This window comes from Xenia sp. Carnegie-2017, unplaced genomic scaffold, assembly GCF_021976095.1.
Source record: "Xenia sp. Carnegie-2017 unplaced genomic scaffold, XeniaSp_v1 HiC_scaffold_2, whole genome shotgun sequence".
NCBI lineage: Eukaryota > Metazoa > Cnidaria > Anthozoa > Malacalcyonacea > Xeniidae > Xenia > Xenia sp. Carnegie-2017.
In genome coordinates, this window is record NW_025813482.1 from 428,875 (window position 1) to 444,428 (window position 15,554).

General features: G+C 36.6%; 1 protein-coding gene and 1 non-coding gene across 4 annotated transcripts in view; one reads left to right on the forward strand and one right to left on the reverse strand.

The window, feature by feature from the left end:
• Positions 1-2,336: 2,336 nt before the first annotated feature.
• LOC124440857 lies at positions 2,337-2,455 on the reverse strand. Its single transcript, XR_006946784.1, has one exon. It is a non-coding gene; the product is annotated as a 5S ribosomal RNA (ribosomal RNA).
• Positions 2,456-3,209: 754 nt separating this feature from the next.
• The window catches only part of LOC124440703, a 33,090-nt gene continuing 20,745 nt past the window's right edge, over positions 3,210-15,554 (forward strand). For 2 of the 3 annotated variants that reach the window (XM_046991129.1, XM_046991128.1), the window contains exons 1-2: positions 14,210-14,362; positions 15,167-15,363. In XM_046991129.1, coding sequence (XP_046847085.1) covers positions 15,268-15,363 — 96 coding nt within the window. In that variant the 5' untranslated portion in view covers positions 14,210-14,362; positions 15,167-15,267. Of the gene's footprint in view, positions 3,488-13,835; positions 13,895-14,209; positions 14,363-15,166; positions 15,364-15,554 lie in introns of those variants that run through there. The other variant, XM_046991130.1, reaches the window with a different exon arrangement.

The following is a 15,554-nucleotide window of genomic DNA, read 5'->3' on the forward strand; positions in this document are numbered from 1 at the left end:
TCATTTTGTAAACATCGATAAAATTTCGGTCTCAAGCGTTGACTAAACATATGAATAGAAAACTACGTGGAATTTTATTAAAAGCAGAAAACATCAATAGCTACATGTATGCAATTCAAATCTATTTTTAAACGAGCAATAAAACATTAAAATTTAAAAATAAAATTTTGGAATTTTAAAAGAAAATTTGAAGTTCCAGTTTTGTTTTTAAAAAATTTCCATACAATATAACTGTATGTAGTAGGGTACTTTATTCTGCTAAGCAGTCATTTCAACAAAACAGGTCGTTTGGCGTCTCCTTTTGGCGTCATTGCCACTGTTTACCATTATCTTTAAAGCCAACACTGATGCTTTTGTCAGAGATCTGTTGGTATGATCATCGCCTTTACCATTGAATTCTATTATTGGGGATGATTTACCTAGCTCATTCAACCACACGCAAAGTTGTTGCGATTAATTTGTTGTGAATAATAGACTATTGTTAGGGCCGTAATCAGAACCGGGATGGTGTTAATTCATATATTCATTTTTCCCTAACAACTTCTTTTAAAAGAAATTTGATTTCAAAAAATCAATGCAGGGATATATTGGCTATAACAAATCTCTACAGGAAGTCAAAACAAGAACTCTAAATTTTCTGGTACCAATCGGTAGTAATAATAATCATCCCCGATTTTACGTCAAAGCTTCTCAATCTTTCATGCTCATTGATGATATAAAACTCAAACAGTTTGTACTATAGCGCTTTCTTAAATAATAAAATGGAGACTTTGGCGTGGTGACAAATCTGAAAATCAGGTTCGTGACCTGAATAAATTGGTGAAGCTTGGGGAAACATTCGCTCCGTGGAAAGCGGACGTTGATAACACCTTTTTCTTATTTCGCAACGACTTTTGCCATTCAACTTGGTATTTGCAATCTTTAAAACTATTTTTAGATTTGTCACCACGACAAAATCTCTATTTTATTATTTAAGATCAAGCTCGTCACAGATCGCTACCCAAAATTGAGTATCGAAAACGCTCAAAGAAAGAGAAGGAGTGGACCGAGAAAGGAGTTCAACGAGTTCGAATTTTTAGTAAAGATGAGCCCGTTCCAAAGTAGTGAAAAAAGTTGTGGAGAACACAAGGAGTCGCTTATGATTTCTTTGTGCGAACATTGGAAAGAGTATAAATAGTTTCAACTGACGCAAGTTGAAAATTCATATGTTACTACAAAAGAAAATGCTATGTACTTTCCTGTGGGGCTTTTGGTAAAGACCCTGTTTTATGCTGTGAATGCAGTGCGCTAGAAAGCAATCATGAAGAAGCCGACACCCGTATGCTTTTACACGCCAAGCATGCAATGACCACTAACGTTGCTGTTATTATTAGGAGTCCAGATACAGATGTCTTCATGCTTTGTGTGGCAATGCAAAAAAAAACCTGGGTTCAAAGGACTTATTTTTTATTAATTCGCACAGTACATATTAATTCAGTTACTGTCGCCACGAACGAAGAATTTTGTCGCTGCTTGCCAGGCTTTCACGCGTTTTCAGGTTAGCATTCCAATGTGAGTATTTTGATGGGAGTAGTTAGAGAAATGGCTCATTCTAATCATTGCGTATTTTTCTACTAAGTTTTAAAATATCAGAGTACCTAATACTAAAGCATTGACGTTTGCTTTGCATTTAAGAAGTGACTGTACGAGCTCTTTTTAAGGTCAAAGGGAAGGTCAAAGCACGGAAAACGCCAACTGCTCAACCTGCTCATCCTCGCTCCAGACTCCCGTCTTGATTGCGTAGACTGTCATCGTAAGACGGGTGTTCAAGCGTTTAAGCATGCGATGTTCATGTGGAAAAGCTGACCTACTCCGCACGGATTTATGTTCTTGTGTGAACAGCGAAAACACATTTGCGAAGGCAACGAACAGAGGTCCAAACTAGAAGATTCATACCGCAAAAGTACTGATGGGGATTTAATTAGACGACATTCACGAATGTTAAATCAAAAATATAACACTAATAAATAATTTTTTGTGAGATGTGTGACATTCAATAGTTTCTACTGTAATTTTTCATATTTCCCACAACAAACATTGAATAAAAGTTACCAACTATGCATCCTGCACTTGTATTTATGTAGAATATTGTGGATGCTTGTATTGCCTTTAATGTGCGGAACATTGAATCTGTATTGCGTTTTTTTGACCAAGTTGATTTATGTTTTTGTCGAATACGATAGAGGCAAAATTTAAACCTAACCCACCATGTATTTAGCACGCAAGGCTTTTCAATTAGAAAGGAAATAATGATATTATTATGTTAGAATTTTCGATTATATCATCAAAATGTAAAAAGTGTACAACACGAAGTATTCCCAGGCGGTCACCCATCCAAGTACTAACTTCGCCCGACAAGGCTTAACTTCGGTGACCAGGCGAGAACCGGTGATTTCCTTGTGGTATGGTCGTAGACATTAACACGTATTATTTTACTAAATTTTATCTTTATTGTTTTGTACATTTTATTTTATACCAGTTCAGTTTGATTATTTTTTGATGACCATAAATGACTTTTTAAATTGGTCGAAGAAATATGGGCCATCCAACCAGGGGCGGATTGAAACTACGTCACATTCAGCACGCGACGTAGTTCAATTCTTCACAGCAGCGGAAAAAATTAATCAAATTTTAAATGCCCCTAGTTCAAAATAAAAACAATTTGCCGCGTGTTGAACAAAGTCCGTTTTGTCGAAAGGACGAAGAGCATTTTTCTATTCGTCTTTTGCAGGTTCGAGTCTCGTCTCGGTATGGTGTAGTTTGTTTCGTTGTATGAATAATGATCATGAATTCTTTATCCGAAAATTAATTAAATTTTTTCTGTCCTCACAACGAAAGCATTAGAAAAATAAACATATTGTCAGGGTTAGGGGTAGTATTATGAGAAAATTGTGCAACAACGTGAATTCACTGAGCAATGTTATTGTTTCCAAGACATGGATTAAGATTGGGATTAAGGGATCAAGTGGCTAAAATAAATTATATTTCACTTGCGGGAGAAATACCCATAGCTAACCCGCACAGAGTCAGCACGCCTTAAATTGTGCTGAATTTGGAGACTAAAATCTGTCTCTTGATTGGTTTATTGCCGTTGTGCTGACTAACGAGCCGCCGTTTTTGCTGAAATGTTCTAGCGGTGTTGTGCGAAATTCAGCACAGATTGAGATTGTTGATAACTGAGGTTTTATCTTTGAGCTTCAAAAGCAACGATTTTAATGAGAAGCATGGCATCTTTCACAGATCGAGTCGAAGATGCTTTTACGAGGAAAGATGGGACTTTTATGGCTCAACTCTACGGAGAGATGTTGGATTGCCTGAAAGTCAACAGCATTGTTACCAACGATCATTTGTTGGATCGTCTCGGTGTTGATATTTTCCGAAATATCAATGCCGAATTTTACATACCACAGAGTGCCAAGACAAAGAACACAAATTTGGTTGCCTTAAGGTTAGAAAACTTATGACATGTTATGCATGCATGCTTACACAAGAATATATAAGCAAATATAAATTGACTTGATGTAATGCCCGATGGATTTGTCATTTGTGGTTTATTTATGTGATTCAAAACAAAACAAATTTTCGAATTTCGATCATATTTAAAACGTTTCTATTGATTTATTTCTTGATGTGTTTAATAGTATACTTAAGATAAGATATACAAAAATGAACTGAAGCATAATATTTGAAATTTACATAACATTATTTCAGATCTGCTACAAATGGCAACTGCCTCTATAGTTCATTGTCAATTCTGCTTGTTGGTGACAACTCTGTGGTGACTATTTTGAGGCTCATGACCTCTATAGAATTATTTTTATATGCTGATTATTATGCGAAACATCCATGTTTTTCAAATCTTTTTGAAACTCAGCATAACAAACACTTTGATTCCATCTCAAGCATGGTGGCCATGTCAGTCTCTTTTGAAGCTATTGATAGTGCTGGAAGTGGTTGTTCTGTTGCTGAACTGGTCAGGGCAGAAGCTGTGTTAAATGCAAAAGATATGGCATGGACTGGGTTTGTTTGTTTGTTGGCACTCTCTTCAGTTACATCCTGTAGCATTTTTTCTTATTATCCTGACATATACTCTAGTGCTTATAGGTGGAATTTATTATTTAACCAAAGAATTGAACCTCGAATTCGATCTAGAGCTTGTGCTTCCACTAGTAATTATTTGCAAGTTTTGTTTTGCTTTGAAGGTTCAGCTCCTCAAGCAACTGCATTCAAACACAATCACTATGTGCCTTTGATACTTGGTGGGAAGGGAACTAAAAGAAAGGGAAGTAGTCACTTGTCACAAGCTAAAAAGCCCAGTATACAAACAAAGTTGAGGTTTACACCTTCTGGTCCTACTGAGACAACCATGACAACTAAGGCTCATCCATATGGTATATCTCACAGTAGCGCTTTGGGTTCTTGTGATGCTTCTTTTATTTCATCTTCTACCTTGCAATTACCAGATAATAAAACTGCAAATGCTGATTTGCCTAGAAATCCATATGATGTTGGTTTCTATAGAGAAAAGGTGAGAGGTATGGAAATTCATGAAATTGAAAAACTTGTGAAGAATGTATTCATACCTGATGAATGCTATGAATTTCCTAAAACTATTGATGCAAATGGTCGCAGTAGGTCCTTTCGACATGATTGGCTGAAGCATTATCTTTGGCTTTTTCATTCTCCAAGTCTTAATGGTGGTTTTTGCTTACCATATGTTTTGTTTGGTGATAGGTTTCCCCTCCAAAAACAGGCGAATCAAAACATTTTTTTTTAGAGCCATTAACACATTGGCCTGATGCTAAAAGTGCAATAAAAAGGCTTATAAGTACATCATCAGGTCTTCATGATCACACTTCGGCTCTTCTTAAGGAAATCTTGGATCAGAGTTCCGGTAAAAGCCAGCTAATAAACGTCATGATTGACAGTAACTTAAAGAAAAAGATTTCAGAGAATAGGAAAAATTAGTTCCAGTAGTTGATACCATCATTCTTGCAGGTCGCCTTCAATTACCACTTAGAGGTCATCGGGATGATTCTCAGTATCATCCTGAAGTTGGTGAATATTCTGAAAAGCATGTTGGTAATTTTATTGAATTATTAAACTTCCGTGTTCGTGCAGGGGACACCATTTTGGAATCCCATCTTAAGCATCATGATAAAAATGCCTCCTACATCTCTAAAACTACTCAGAATGAGTTAATTAGGTGTTGTGGTCAATTCATCACTGAACAGCTTCTAGTTGAAGTAAAGAAGAGCAAGTTTTATGCATTGATTGCAGACGAAACATGTGATATTTCTAATAAAGAACAGATGTCTTTGGTTTTGCGTTTTGTTGACGAGGAGTTCAACATAAGAGAAGAATTTTTTCGTTTCATTCATTGTAGTGAGGGTATGTCTGGGAAGGACCTTGCATCTGTGATTTTGAAATGTTTAAACGAAGAGTTGAATTTGAACATTCAGGACTGTCGTGGGCAGGGGTATGATGGCGCAGGTGCTGTTGCTGGATGCATTAATGGTCTTGCTGCAAGGATTAAGAATTTGAATGAGAAAGCCATTTACACACATTGTTTCAGTCACAGATTAAATCTTAGTATTTGTGGGACTTGTGCTGTTCAGTATGTAAGAAATGTTTTGGAACATGTGAAGGAAGTTGCTAACTTTTTCAACTCTTCCCAATGCAGACAACTAATTTTGGAGAAATGCATTGGAGAACGCTGTCCAGATTCTGCAAAAAAGAGATTGAAAAGTGCTTGTAAGACAAGATGGGTCGAGCGTATTACTAGCTTAGATACTTTTGAAGAACTGTATGTTGCTATTGTTTTTTCCTTGGAAGAAATGAGTTTTAACGTCGAAGGCAAGTGTAATCGTGAGACCTCTAGTAAAGCTTCCCCTCTGTTACATCTTTTGACATCTTTTGATTTTATTGCAGCACTCGTAATAACTAGATGTATTTTTGATCTTACTCTTCCAGTTACTCAGTTACTTCAGTCTTCTAGTAATGATATTGCTGACGGTTTGAACTTGATTGAGGCATTAAAAATAATGTCGAGAACTGTAAGAAATGAAGTCGATGTTTATCATGCTAACTGGTACAGTATTGCATTGACGATGGCAGAAAAGGTGGGTGTTGAAGAGAAAAAACCTAGAACTTGTGGTCGTCAGGCAATTAGAAGTAATGTTCCGTCTGAATCTGTATCTGATTACTTTAAGAAAACAATAACCATTCCTTTAGCTGATCACTTGTGTTCTGAGTTAGAAAAACGGTTTGATTCATCAGCAACTAGCATATATTATGGCTTGTTTTAATTCCATCCAAGTTACTTTTGTGTCTTTCTTGTGGCGTTTCTTGGAAGGAAAAATTTTATTCATTTTCTTCTTTGTTCTTGGATGATCTTCCAAATCCAAAGGCTTTAGATGGTGAACTTGATCTCTGGCAGAAATACTGGGAATCGTCTTCTAGAACTTGTCTTCCTGAAAATGTCTCTTCTACTTTAAAGTCGGTAAATTTTCCAGGTTTTGAGAACATAAAAGTATTGTTAAAGATCTTAGGTACTATTCCAGTCACTTCTTGTGAGTGTGAGAGGTCGTTCTCTGCTTTGCGAAGACTAAAGAACTATACAAGAAGTACTATGGCTGCTGACAGGTTAAATGGTCTTGCTTTATTGTATATTCATCAGGACATTAATCTAGATATAGAAAAAATTATAGATCTTTTTGCAAAAAATAAAAGAAGAATTGAACTAGCTTTCTAGTTCGGAGTGAAAGTTCTTCATGCCTTTTTTAAACTCTTGACTGTAAAGATGACTGCCGCTAACCTCAGTCAATATAAACACAAACAATAGTTCTCATGACTTTACTTACCTGGACGATCGAAATCTACAAACATTTTTTTGCTTATTTTTTATTGACAACTTCATTTGATAAATTGACAAAATCGTTTGCATAATAATCAGCATATAGGTATGACTAGACCATTATAAAATGAAATTCCATATTGATGAAGCGTAAAGAATTTTTTTAGGCTAAGTTTGTAATGAACCAGGCCGTCCATGTCGGAAGCCCTCAAAGCATATTTTTTTGCGAGTTTCCTAGGCATGCTGATGAGCTCTGATATTGAGCGAAACGGTCAAAAATCGATAATTTATGAGCAAGAATGTTAGCTCATTCCAGTAATAAATATTTTAGAAGACCAACTGCAAAAACGCAGGAAATAGCGTTTTTTGCAATACAATTTTAAAATTTTACCGGGGGGGGGGCATGTTCCTGGACCCCCCTAGAAAATTCGCGCTAACGGTGCGACATTGTGACTAAGTTCATATACGAAGCTGGATCCGCCCCTGCATCCAACACAAGGAATTTAGTCTGATACTTGTGAAAATGACTTTCAACGGATATTTTGTGAAATCAACAAAGAACCTTGATTAATTGGTTTTCATTTGTTGTACGTCCTTACCCTTCACCATTCATACATTCATCATACAAAAATTGCTCATGTTGGCTACATTCAAGGTTTTACCTTCATGTTGGTACTTAGTAGTAAGTGAAAGTACAGCCCACCCAGGCTTTGAGCTGGTTATTGCTCATGGTTATGTGTTACCATCATGAAGACTTTAGAGACTACCTGCAGATACCATCACTGAAATTAATACATACAAAGTCATCTCCATAAGCATTGGCTCTAGCCAAGAAAAATATTAAACGCTTTACTTAAGCAGCTCTGAACTCTGGACATAGTCAAAACATGGTTTATTAGACTATTATAAAATTTACATTTATTATATTGAAAACACTCAGATTTATGCACGTTTATTTTCTGTATGGTTAAATAACAATGACAAGAAAAATTTAGATATACAGACTTGCAATATATGCTATAATATTAAGCTAACATAAGTCAATTGAACAAAAAGCACCATAACAAGTTTTCACAAGCAAACACCTTATTGTGTTGAATAAAGGAATAGATTATGGTTTAAGTACCTTGAAAGAACGGTAACACAGAAAGAAAAAATTTAGCAGAGTTTTAGTGGAGTGGAAATGGGTATCAGTGTTGCTAGATGGGTACCCTGCAAACCCGCCCGAGCTACCTTTAAAAGTAGCTCATAAATAGCCCAATTATATTTTGCAAGAAATAGCCCAAATTTGCATCAAAACAAGTAAAACTAGCCCAAGTCTGTTGAAAATATTTAATTTAAACCAAACTACACATTGATATCGTATATCGCATCGTTTGCGTCTTCTGTACTTTCATACATTTCTGAAGTAAACCTAGATATCATTTGAGGCCAAGGAGTGAAATTCTTGCAGCAAATTTTTTGCGTTGCCATATATGATTTCACGTTCAAGAGATTCTCTAGTAGCGATTGTCCCATTCGATTTCTTAGTTTGGATTTTAGCAAAGCCACCAGAGAAAATGCTCTTTCAACTATTGCGTTGCTAAAAGGAAGAGCCAAATTAGAAAGTGCAAGGCTTCCCAACTCTTGAAAATCGTGATCCCCAGAAGCATCAACATGATTAATGACGTCAATCCAAAATTGCTCAATCTTCTGGTCGTTGACATCAATCCACTGGATTGAACCAATGCGACTATATTGTTGGTCAAGTTTACCTAAATCTCCAGAAAATAGTGGAAGAAACGACAGGTCTTGAAGAGATCGTTTCTGTTTGCCTGTATCAACAGTTGGACTTAGATCAGCAGTAGACTCAAGCCGCTCCACATTGCATGGCAACCTTTGCTTCATTTGCCTGAGCAACTCAACTAGAAATTGTTGACATCTAGATTTGATTACATCAACCTTTTCAGAAGTTAAATTTGATTCCGCCAATGCCACTTGAAATAAAATATCAAAGTCGACCGCAGAAAGAGGCAAATGATTTCTCTCATCCTCTATGTCGTAAATGAGAATCGAGCACCATGTTGTAAAGGTCACAGGCTTCATAGTACGGAAAAGAAACGCTTTATAAAAACTCATAACATAAGTGAGGAGTTGCAACGGGTTAGCAGAATCTGGCTGAAACAGCTTATTTACTCGGTTTAATTCTTTAAGGATAGGCTGCAGAAAAATTAGATATAATGTATTCTCCATGTCACTATACATTTGAAAAAGTAATTCTGCAGTGTAGTTGCGATCTTCATCTTCGGCAAGCTGAAAGTGTAGTTTCAGTTCGTCAAACTGTTGGAGTATTCGGTCAACACATGCAGAAATAGATAGCCAACGTGTGTCGGAGAGCTTTAAAATCTTCAAAGGTGCTTCCCCCACGTTGATAGTATCAGGCGATACTTTCGTTGCCTAGAAGTGCTATGAGAAAACCAGTTGTGCGTTTCTGACACCATGAACTCCACATTCCGGGGCATTACTTTAAGAGCATGCGAGGAACAAAGTTGGATAGAATGAAAAATGCATCTTATATGTATTATGTTAGGGCATAGTTCACGAAATTTTGTGATTACAGAATTGTTCCTTCCACACATTGTGTTGCACCCATCAGTGGCCAAGCCTATACACTGCTTGATATCAAGTTCCTTTGCTCTCAAAAATTCAATTATGGCTTGAAAATGGCCTCTGCCGTTCCTGATTCAATAGACAAAAGTCCAAGGAAGCTTGTGAGAATCTGTTGTTTGGCTATGCTGTAATATTTAACCATAAAGTACAGTTGTTTTTCATTGCCAATGTCAATGTTTCATCTATAATAAGTGAATAAGGGATATCGACCAATTCTTGAAGTAGCTGTTCTAACATTGCTGGTCCTGACAGACATTTAATCAATGCAGTACACTTTGTTCTGTGGAGTTTAACATCTTTCCCTGAGACATCTTTAAATAACTCGCCAAGATGATCCACGGTGTTTAAGCTAGAATGACACGCGATGTGGGCAGCAATCTTTATCTCTGTAAATTTTAGAGAACTGTCTACTTTTTTACTTTGACAACCTAACTCAAATAAGGTTCTTGAACTGGAAAAAGGTTGCTTGTTGCGCTTATGTTTCTCAGTTTTTGCATGGGAAACTAGATCCCCATGATGTGCTCGAATTTGAGTTTTGCAGTACTTACAATATGCTTTTTGGTCATCTCCTGTTACACTCAAAATCCATTCTTTCAAGATTTCTTCCTTTTCCCGGTCTTTACAATACTTTTTCTGGTATTTTGCCCACTTTCCCATGTTAGATTAGCACAATTGCTGTTTACCACGACAAAACAAAACACGAGGAGGCTAGATCATCAAATTTTTTCCAGCCCAAAAATCCCGCAAAAGTTATTCCCAGCCCAAAACCCGCAACCCGCAACCTCCCAAAATTTCCCGCAAACAGGCTTATAAACCAGCCCAATTGGTGGGAAAACCACCCATTGGGCAACATTGATTGGTAGTAACTTCTGAAAATTACCAACGTCTGCCGATAAATTGGTTAAGAGGAGAGGGTCGGTCAGTCATTAAGTCAAATTCATAACTCTCATATATATGTTTTAGGGCAAGTTGAATTGAGTTGTGTTAGAATCATAATGATTTGTCTATAAATTACTTTATGTGAAAGTGTGCTATATATAAGTATAATGGTAGTTTACAATAATTGAAAATGTCGAGCAACTCATTGATGACAATCCAGGGAGATTCAGAATGTCAATAAAAAACGGGTATAATTCATTTTGTTCTAGTTGTGCAGAAAAACACGAATGTCGCTGCTCACCGAGGAACGTACACGAAGTACTCACCTTTTCACAAAGGACATAGGGCCTCAGTAAAACAAACGTGTTAAGCTGACCTTGATGTGGAACACTTTGACTATTTTTGGTTTGGTGGGAATCTAAAGCCTTGTTTCCATATAATCGTCTCGATCGTCAGTCGTCTGAAAGCGTGCAGGGACGATTAGAGCGTTTTTATGGAAACATTTTCGAGACGATCGAAACGAACGAGTCGATGAAGGCGATTACAATCGTCTGGATAGAACTCTGTTCTTGAAACGATTGCGTGTGATATCGTCCCTGCACGCTTTCAGACGACAAACCATCGACACGATTATATGAAAACCGGGCTTAAGCGTCAAACGACCCCCACTTGTTGACTGAGAGAATACTTCTTTGGTTATCGTAGAAGGTCAGAGACAGTGGCGTGGTGGCAGGGGGGCGGAGCCCCCCAGCTGTTGACTTCTGGAGGGGCGCAGAAATGAATATGAGTCAAGAAAAATGAATTGAAGCAGAACAGTTATTTCCACAGTTATAATATACAGTTAATGAAGTTAACTTTAAAGTAAATGGTTTGAACCCAGGAGTATGGTTCGTATAAGTCCCTGGCGGTTTTGCGTAAAATTAAAAACCTAACATGGCTAACTGAACATTTATAACGATTCTTGTATTACCTGTTTTTGTTTTTTCTATCGTTGTCACTCAGCTATAAGTTACTGGTTATCAATATATTACTTCATTTGTCCCACGCCATTGCACAAAGGAACGAAGAATGAACGTACTATTTACCATGGTAATTCTACTTTTAGCCCTGTCAGTAGGGCTGACCACTGGGGCTGACATGTTTACATGGGAAAAACGGTAGTCCTAGAACATGCATATATAGGCACCGAAGAGGGGTGCCAACAAATGTCGATAATAAGATCAGCTAAGGAGAAGAGATTTACAAAAATATCACAGCAAATCGTGAAAATGTAATGCAACTTTTTACATTTTCAACCTTGTCGTTATTCCTTTATTTGCAATTGTTTTCAGTAGCTTAATGTTCCAAAGTTGCGTTTTCCATTGTTATTTTGTTGAACAGACTTGTTTGCTTCCTCTGTTAGAGAAAAATTGTCTGTTTGCTCATTTTTGGAAATTTAGAAGGGCGATACCACTGATAGGTCATACCTCAACCAAGTCTTAACTCTTCTGGTCATGGCATATTTTCTTTCTCTGTTAATAATTCTTGCGGGATTATATATGGAACTGTTCTTATGTAGTACTATAAACAGATTTTTTAGTAGAGTACTTGCTGACTCTGAGTACTCGAATAGAATTAAAAATCTAAAGCGGATCTCTTTAAAAATTTTGTTACGTCGGTTCTTACAAAGAATTAATACTTAAGCATACGGAGGAAGACAGTTTGTTTTGGATGTAGTTGAGAGATTTGAGTGAAAACATACGATAAATGAAATAAATCACTTCTTTAATTTACTTAATGAAAAATGAATTTTACCTTTTTTTGTAGAAATAAAGCTATTTTAGCTGTTTTTGGTATCTGCTCGATTTACTACATTTAGTATAAAGTATTCAAGCTTGCCCAGTTGTTCTTTACACTCCGTAAAATTGTACTGTGTGTAAGGTCATATAGAGAATGACAATGAATCCAATACCCAACATAGTACATGCGACAGTGTGAGCTGAGAAGCGTCTGTCTTCGTACAAAGACCAAGCCTAAGTGATTTTCCATCAGCACATGGCGTAATCATAAGAAAATGCTCCTAAATTTCAGAAATATTAAGTGAAAACATTCAACACAAAAATTGACTTGTACTATATTCCCTGTTGTCATATATTTCAAGCAGAACTAAACATGAGCTCAATTAATCGGTTATACAAACGAACAATCCTATTCTTCACAAAACTTCATAAAAAACTAACATCTAAAGTCATGAATTTGATCTAATGTAGACCAGATGGCAATGACAAACATCAATTTCAAGCAATCAGTACTAGCATCTCGTGTACTTGGAGCGATGAACTGTCTGCCATTAGACCAATTCAGTATTATTTGTATTGATGACACATTGCTCGATTTACTCACACAAACTTACAATGGTGAATTTAATCGATTTAACCGATTTATCGGTTGTGTGAACGACATCTCAGAAAACTGTTTTGAAACACAACTATAGCAAAAATGGTAGTTAGTAAGAAAAAAACCCTTTAAAAGTGGCGAGAAATCTAAATGACGTCATTTTCTTGTGCAAAGCTTGTGAGTGCAGTCACGTGACATGCAATCGAAGCTTAAACTGGGATCATCGAAAAATGCAGAAAGGACTAGACAATTGCTGGGTCATGAAAAAAGAAAATTTTCAAATTTTGAACAATTTTTGGGTAAAAAATATTAAATATATAATTTTATTTGAATTATGCTCGTTGAATCTACTTTATTTCTTAGCCAAATATTTTTGTTGGCTACCTACGTGTACGCATTTCGTACCTACTTTTGACTTACCCGCCATCCATTTTGAAAATATTTTTCTTCTATTCAAAATTGCAGTCAAATTATTGGGGTGGGGGGTAAGCATATGGGGCTAAGTTCATAATACATACAATTAAGTAATGAAATCATAGTCGGCCAAAGTCGGACACATTGGTCGGCCACTGTAGCTGAACATCCTGGAAACGATTTTGCCCCCCACCCCCCTTGACTCTTACATAATGGACTCCGTCGATTTCGACGTATGAGGGTTCCACGAAGTGGAAAATCCTGGTTACTGAAATTATAGTGAAAGCAGCTGACCAGACTACAATCACTCGTACCCTTCACGCAACCACAACGATGATATCAGCGTGACACCGTGTGACAAGGCGGCAACAATGCAGATGCAGGTACAGTCCATCCGACGACATAGTTTCCTCTACCAAATTTCCCTCACATGGCTTTGGTCAACCCGGGCTAGGTTTACAGACACATTGCCAAATGTGCCACCAGCCGGGATTGAACCCGCGCCGTCTGGCTTACAGCTCACGCCATTAACCATTCAGCCACTCGCCCTTAAAACCTAACCCTAACCCTAACCCTAACCCTAACTCTGCCCCCAGCCCAAAATATTGGTTTTCTATTGCAGAGCCACCAATGAGTGCCTTCGATGGAGAGTCCAGGATACAACCCACTCAAATGTGTGAGGTATAAAGTGTCCTTATTCAAACTGTTCTTAAAAAAATATAAAAAATTTCCTTTATTAATTTCAGTTATAAGTGACAATAGCACTACTCTTGATTATAAATAGTATTAACGTTAAGACTTTACAAATGCACATAAATAGCTTATGAGTTATGAAAAACGGCCCATTGCAATGTTTCTAAATATCAAAAGCAACTTTGATGTTGAAATTTATTACCTTCAACAAAAAGTAAATTTTTATGCAAAAAAAGCACTTCAGCTTGTTGGCCTTTTACGGGACGTGCCCTCCCCCCCCCCCCGGTTCGTTCGCTCGTGATCAGAATAATTTGTTTATGGCATTTACTAAGTCGGCACTTTATTGTTTCTTTGACATGTTATGAATATGGGCATTCATAAACACTGATAAAGTGATAAAGGAAGAACTTTATAATCAGATTTGGTAAAGGTGGCGTTAATCTATACCAAGCCGAGGTATTTATTATGTTTATATACTCTATTTCTAGTTCAAGTTTTTGGTGATAACTTCGATCGAATCTCATATACATGTTCTATTATCGAGAATTAGTATAGCTGCATCGTCATTAATTGACTAACAGGAGTTTGTTCGAACTAACTGACAACAGACTCTGATTTTTTTGGCCACAACGGAGCAACCGCACATATTCTTGTAGTGATAATGAAATGCTTTTGTTAACCACGCTGAAAAATACAGGCGTTTAATAGAATATGTGAACAAAAATCAATGCCACTGTCAAGATTTTTTGTGGGTGGCAAAAATCCCCCAATTCCAAAATGCCTTTATGTGTGGATTGTGGAAACTCACCTTTTACTATGGTGGTAGCCTGGAGGATTTATTTTTAACTTTAAAAAAGGAGTTGACATTGTTGAGGCAATCCATAACCCCTAGAACCGTTGCATTTTAGATTTAAAATGTTCAAACATAAATTTAAACTTCCTAACAAACAAATTCATAAAGTAAATGGTCAACAACGACAAAAGTCAACAACAGTAATAAGTCAACAACAACAAAAACATTCCTTCTCAGGACTATACCAACCTGGATGATCTACATTTACAAACATGGAACAAATTCATGTATAAGTTTGAAATGTTATAAAGTTTATTTTTTGAAGGAGGTTAACTTTGCCATTGACATAAGCAGAAATAAGCGTCTGTATGTCAGGCCCTGTAAATGCAACAGTTCATTGGTAATATTTACAGTATTTGCTGGTGAGTTAAATTTAGAAATGAGGACCATATTTTTCTTTCTTTTAGAACTGATTTTGTTGAAAATATCCCAACATTACAAAAATGTTTGTTTGTGTGCCTGATCAATTTATTATATATGGAACACATTATTGGAAAGAATAAACAAAATGTCAAAAAAATTGAACAAAGGTGAATCAGGTTCTAACATAAGTGGTTCTCCAACAGCCTGCAAACAGGCACAGAAAGACATATTGAAAAGTGTTGTAAGTATATCTGTGATATGATTATTGCTTGTGACATAAAGCTTTTCGTAGTTCATGTTGGTTGGTAATTTGATTGATGATCTAATTAGACAAGTTTTGACAATATCTAAGCTCAGAAAGCGGGATGCCAGAACATGAATAATTTGAAGAGAAGGTGGAGGGTGGCTAATCATATGGGCACATTCTACTTT